General features: G+C 55.1%; 1 protein-coding gene across 4 annotated transcripts in view; it reads left to right on the top strand.

Annotated features, from left to right (window-relative positions):
- Positions 1-726: 726 nt before the first annotated feature.
- Positions 727-6,000, top strand: part of AAK1 (AP2 associated kinase 1) — a 55,493-nt gene continuing 50,219 nt past the window's right edge. For 2 of the 4 annotated variants that reach the window (XM_077191729.1, XM_077191727.1), the window contains exons 1-2: positions 735-1,127; positions 1,216-1,518. In XM_077191729.1, the coding sequence (XP_077047844.1) occupies positions 1,356-1,518 (163 nt within the window). In that variant the 5' untranslated portion in view covers positions 735-1,127; positions 1,216-1,355. Of the gene's footprint in view, positions 1,128-1,215; positions 1,519-6,000 lie in introns of all 4 variants that reach the window. The other 2 variants (XM_077191730.1, XM_077191728.1) reach the window with 2 other exon arrangements.

Raw genomic sequence — 6,000 nt, 5'->3', positions numbered from 1 at the left:
GAGAAGAACCCAAAGTGCATTTAAACTGAGTTTCCCAAGATCTGAGCTAAACTAAACCTTCCAAAGCCTGACCCAGTGGCTTTGGGCTCTGGAGGAGCTGCAGTGCCCCTGAGGAGCATCTTGCCAGGCAGGAAGGAGGAGGAAGCTGTAATTTAACAGCAAATCCAAGGCACAGGTTTGGTACAAAACCAGCTACCAGGTGTAAAACACTAAAGATATTTTAAGGGCTTGGGATATCTGCTTTCAGGATTTTTTCTCAGGCTCTCAAGGCAGGCGCTAGCAGGGCCTGTGTGAAGATAAGCCTCGTGCTTCAGGTTAATCCCAAGAGGTCACAGAAGTGGCCCTTTATTATTATATCACAAAAACATCGATTTAGCGCATTATTTCAAAGATAAACATAAATACCCGTCACCATGCAAAGCCCGAATGTGGGCCATGGTTCCTCACGGGCAGGATTTCTGCACTCATCCCTCAGGGCGACGAGGGCGCAGAGCCCCCGGGTCCCCTCCGCTGTCCCCGGGGCGGCCTCCGGTTCCGGCCAGTCTGAGGGGCGACCCCGGCCCGGGCGCTCCGCCACAGCCCCCTCAGGGCCCCGCGCCACAGCGGCCCCTGCCGGCCGGAGCCGCGCCGCATGCCGGGACTTGTAGTCCCCACCGCGGCATGGCCCCCCCTGCGCCCGCCACGGGGAACTACCGCCCCCAGCGTGCCGCGCGCGGCGCCGCCATCCCGCCGAGCCCCCGCTCGCCCTCCCGCCGCACCGTGGGGCGCTCCGAGGGCTGCGGGACGGGACATCCCGGGACGCGACATCCCGGGACAGAGCGGAGCGGGACGGGACGGGACAGCCCGGGGCGGCGGGGCCGGGCCCTGCCGCTGGCGGAGGCGCGGGGGCGGTGCTCCCGACGGCAGCCGGGACTTCCTGTGACGGCCCATTTCCTGGTCGGATGGGGCCGGCGGGGGGCGGCGGCGGCGGGGTCGGTCCCTGTCCCTGACGGGCTCGGTGGTCGCCGGTGACGCCGCCAGGCAGCGATGCGGGCCCCGGGCCCTGCCGGCAGCCGGCCCCCGCCGTGACCCGCTGGGGCTGCGCAGGCCCCGCGGGGCGCATGGAGGCACCCGCCGCCCTCTGCGAGGTACCGGGCAGGGTCTCTGCGGGCCGGGGCTCGCGGCGGGGCCCGCGGGGGTAACGCCGCAGGCCCGTTATCCCCGCCGCTTTTGCAGGTGTGACTCCCCGGGGGACAGCGCGGCTCGGCCCCGCCAGGTCAGCGGCCCCGGGCCCCCTCAGCGGCCGCGGCAGGAGCCGGAGGGCTCGGGACCGACACCGGCATCGCCCCGTGGCCGGCACTGCCGCCTCCTGAGACATGAAGAAGTTCTTCGACTCTCGCCGGGAGCAGGGCGGCTCCGGGCCCGGGGCGGGCACCAGCGGCGGCGGCGGCGGCAGCAGCGGCCCGGGCAGCGGCTACATCGGCCGGGTCTTCAGCATCGGCCGGCACCAGGTCACCGTGGACGAGGTGCTGGCGGAAGGTAAGGTCCCGGAGCGTCCTGAGCGCTCCACGGCTGCGGCTTTCCCTCCGCAAGCTGGAAGGGAGGCCTTGCGCTGTCCCGGGCACCCAGCCTCCTCCTTGACCCCCAGATTCCTGAATATTTCATTGTCCTTGGCAGAATTGCAGTCCAGTGGTGTCTGTAAGCTGATGTGTTTGGTATTCCCATCTGTAAATCCAGTGTGGGTTTGCTAGATTTGGCAGTTCTTTTAATGCTTTACAAATTGGGGAATATTTAGAAGTTGTTTCCTACTTCTCTTAAAGTGGGAGTTAAAAAAACCAAAAGAAACACCTAAACCAAAATTGTGAAATATTTTGGTGCAGAACAAGGTGCTGCAAATAAAGAAAGCAGTGTCCTTCACTCTTAAACTTTGTTCAGCTGTTACCTCCTTTCCTGCCTCAAGCAGAGAGGATTAAAACACTGGAGTAAATTCCTTGTAGCTGTGTTATGCACATAGGTAGGCTGAGCAGGACTATGTGCTGTGACCTGGGATGAGGGATTTCTCTCTGTGTGGGATGTCTGCAAGGCAAAGTGGTGATCCCAATTGCCTTTTTTCTTTTTTTTTTTTTTTTCCCAAATAAAACTAAAAACGAATCCTAGGGGTTACAGAACTCATGACGTGTGCAGGCCTTGCAGTGCAGCGAGCTGCTGGTGGCATTTGTTTAATTGTAACCAGCTCTGCTGCCTGAACTATCATTTTACATTTCATTTGTTGGGGCTGTGAGGAGCCTCCTGAATGGCTCTGCCTGGTAACCTTAGCCTCGACCTTCAGAGGGATGTTGGCCTCTTTAGACCTGCCCCTGGTGCCTCCTGCGCAGCATCCTGGGCAGATTTAGTCCAAACAGTGTTTTGTTTTGATGGCGAGGGAGAGGAGAGCTGCTGGGAGAGAGCTGAGTGGGAGGACCTGTGTTGGCTTTTACAGAAAGAGCCCTAAAATGGAAAAGGGACTCTGTGTACGCTGCCTGTGTTCAGATTTGTAAGAATTCACCACGGTGTACAAGAAAATAGGTCTGTGGCTGTTTTTCAGACTTGGTTTCTGATGTGTCCTGCTGAGAGGAGCACTGAAACCAGGCTTTTACCTAGCAACTACAGTGATTTTTTTTTCCCCCTTGAAATTTGCTATATAGCTTTGCCTGGACTGGTATTTCCAAGGCCCTTCTGGCCCTGGAAGCTGAGGACCTACATGAGCTAAACTTGAGAAGCTGTCAGTCTCCCTTTAATGCAGGATGGCCTCATCCTGGTAACATGGGAAGGCAGAGGCTTTTTTTGCTGATGAGTAATGTGCTGGCAGGTTCTGCCCTGGGAAGAGGAGCCGTGTGTCACCGGGCTCTCCTGCTGCTGCAGAGGTGGAGGTGGGAGCACAGATTGCCTGGGGGGGAAGAGCCTCCCTGTCCTGGGGGAGCTGCTGGTTCTGGGGGCTTTTCCCTGCGTCTCCTGGCTCCTGTCTGTGGGGTGGAGCGTGGCCTGCAGCTCTGGGTGCCTTGCATGCAGGCTGAGCCCCGTGAAACAGTTGCTGTGAGGCACAGAGGGAGTTGTTCTGGTGAAAGGTGGTGCCCGGGTGTCTCCCTCCTGTTGAGACTCTGCTGTGGGCACTGTGAAATCCTTCTGTGTGCAGAGTGGGGCCTCCCAGGGGCACGAGCAAGGCGGTGTGTTGGTCTGCAGGCTGCTTTGTGGGTTTTTGTGCTGGGGAGCAGCGTGGCTCAGGAGTGCTGCAGCTCTGGGTGTGCTGGTAAACAGCCCTTTCTCCCTGACTCAGCTGGAGACCTGGGGAGCTCGTGGGCAGCCCAGTCCCTGCACTCCTGACGTCTGAAACTCAGCTGCAAAGCCTCTCTGTATCTGCAGTGGTGTTTCAGCAGTGCTGAAGAGGCAACTCCTGGCTATTTCTGCTGAAAGGAAAAGTCTCCTGGGAAGCACTTTGTAGGAGGAGTATCCTGTCTGGGAAGGAAGGACCTCTCATCCCCTTGCTTTAGGAGGGAATGGGGAGGGCTGTGCTTAGGTGCAGCCTGTGAAACATGGAAAAAAAAAGAGCTGTAAAAGTGCCTTAAAAGAGAGAACCAATGAAGTGATGTATGGTGTGGAGGAGACAAAACAGAAGTTTTGGAATGGAGGTGTTGGGATTTGGCTCTTCCTGTCAGAGCTGTGCCTGGTCACCCTGAATTCTGCTGAGCAACCCTGCTGATGAGGAGTGTGCCCTGGCTGCAGCAGTGCCTGTGCCAGCTGCCAAATGGCTCCATGTGCCTCTGGTGTAGATCCCCCAAAATACCTGCTGGTAAAGCTGCTCGGTTTAACTCCTGCACCCCTGGAAAACAGTTCTGTCTGGATACTTGCCTGCCTGGGCAGGGAGGAACATCCCCTCCTTTTGGAAGGAAGGAGATGGGAGTAATGCAGAAGGAATTTGAGGGTCTGGTTGTGGTGTTAGGACATGGTGAAGCAGTGGGTTCTTTACAAACAGGGTGTTGCAATGGGTGGTTCCTAGTTGGGTCCTTGGAGCTCCTGCTCTAATCTATGCAATAGCACAAATAATCTCTTGAACAATTCCCCCCAAAGTTTGCACAAGGATTATCTGTGGTGGGAGGACAGTGCTGCTGGCCCTGGGGTCTGCAGGGCCAGGTTTAGTTACACAATGCCCCAAGGGGTGTTGTGACTGCTTTTGGGGTGAATGGTGTTTCACAGAGCTGAGTCAGGCTGCTGTCTTGCTGTTTTCTTTCTGAAAATAATCCAAAACAGCGCTGGCCCAAATCAGATACTGTTCTTTGGTTCTGCCTGTGTGTAGGGGAAAAACCAAAACAACAGAGCCCCATGCTGGAGCTCTGGGGAGGTTGGTGTCCCTCTGGTGGGGGTCCAAGCAGCAGGAGCATTGAGAAGGATGTTGCCATAAATGAGGAATTTGCTGAGGAGTTTGGGAGAGCCGTGTGTGTGGCAAGGTACCACGAGGCACGGGGGAGCTAAACCAGGTTGGGGATTGCCCCAGTGTCCCATTTTTGAGGGCCTCTGTGTTTTGTATGACTTTACTCACAGTGTTGTGGGAGAGTGCTGAGCTGAGCCAAGGTGTGTAAACATTGATGGGGCACATGTTTGAGCAGGGTTTTGTTTATCTTGCTCTGCTTCTAGCAAAAAGCACAGGCTGAGTTTCTGCAGGCCTGGGAAAAGTTACTTTTAAAATGAGTTCTACTTTTTTTAAGGTCTTTCCCCCTTCAAGTGTGTAAGGGGTTCAGGTTTAATAATTGTTGGATATCTCGCTGGAGTTTTTCAGGTCCATGCCTGTGTGCTGTAGCTAGTGTTGATTTGGAAGCATTTGGTGGTTGCTATTACAAACCAGTGCAAAGTCACAGAGTCATCCTACATTTGCCAGCTGTATTTTTTCCTCTGTTTTGAAAGGAAGGACATTGTGGGATGCACCTTGGCTTTCCTTAGCAGACCTGCAGGGCAGCGCACGTGCAAGCAGCTGGGAGAGGCTGTGGATGCCCAGGCTGTGCCCTGAGCTGCCCTGAGTGCAGAGGGTTTCTGCTGACCCCTGCCCTGCTCTCCCTTGGCACCTCCTTCCCCTGCAGCACCATCACCTGAGGTCACTGAAAACGCACGTGAGCCTCTTCTGAAATAATTTCACTTTAAAGCAAACCCCATCTGAGGAACGTTTTGCAGATTTATGTGATCCTCAACCCAGTTCCAGTGTGGTTGGGTTCCAGACATTGCTTTGAAGTGTATTTTGTGAGTTACTGCTTTCCAGCTTCAGCCAGGGGCCAGCTGCTAATCACCTGAGCAGGGACATTTGGATTAGGAATTAAACTGTTTGTCCTCTTGGAATGGCACATGGGATTTTTATTTTTTTTTTAATTTTTTCCCTGTTTCTTGTGAGGCAGAACATGTACTCTGCTCTGCCAGGTAGGATGTTGGATTCTGTGTTCTAGCAGTCTGTTTTTCTGAGAGTAGAAGCCAGGGGAACTTGTGAAGAATCCCAAGGGAGTTCTTTGCTAAATGCTGAGGTATCCCAAGTGTTTTGGTGCTTTTAGCAGCACAGCTTTTGCTGGGACAGTGTGTGCTGTGTCCTGAGATGTAATCAGGGAGGAAAAGCAGGTGTTAGTGGATTTAAGTGTGGAAGAAGTTGTGTGGGCCAGAGACTGGGCTTTGTGGGCCTGTCACAGAAGGGGTCTGGGTTGTGCCTGTGGGGCTGGTGCCTTATGGCAGCTAAAAGCTGGTTTAAAGGCCCTGCTGGCCCAGCCAGGCACCAGCCCAGGGAGGAGCTTCCATGGGAAACCAAGGGAGTTTCTGTTTCAGCAGTCCTGCTATGAAGTTGTCAGTATAAGAAAGCCTAGCTGTGGGATTCTGGCTGGGGTAATACATGGTTTAACTCCAGCTGGGGTCCTGCAGAAGTGTTCTGGTAGTTTTAAAGGAACAGGTTGCTAACTCTGGTTGCATGTGCATAATGTTTTTATGGTGGCATGGGCCTTCTCCCCTTTGTGCAGG

Source organism: Agelaius phoeniceus, chromosome 30, assembly GCF_051311805.1.
Source record: "Agelaius phoeniceus isolate bAgePho1 chromosome 30, bAgePho1.hap1, whole genome shotgun sequence".
In the NCBI taxonomy this organism is placed as follows: Eukaryota; Metazoa; Chordata; class Aves; order Passeriformes; family Icteridae; genus Agelaius; species Agelaius phoeniceus.
Note: the sequence above shows the minus strand (reverse complement) of the source record. Positions and strands in the feature narration are given on the sequence as shown.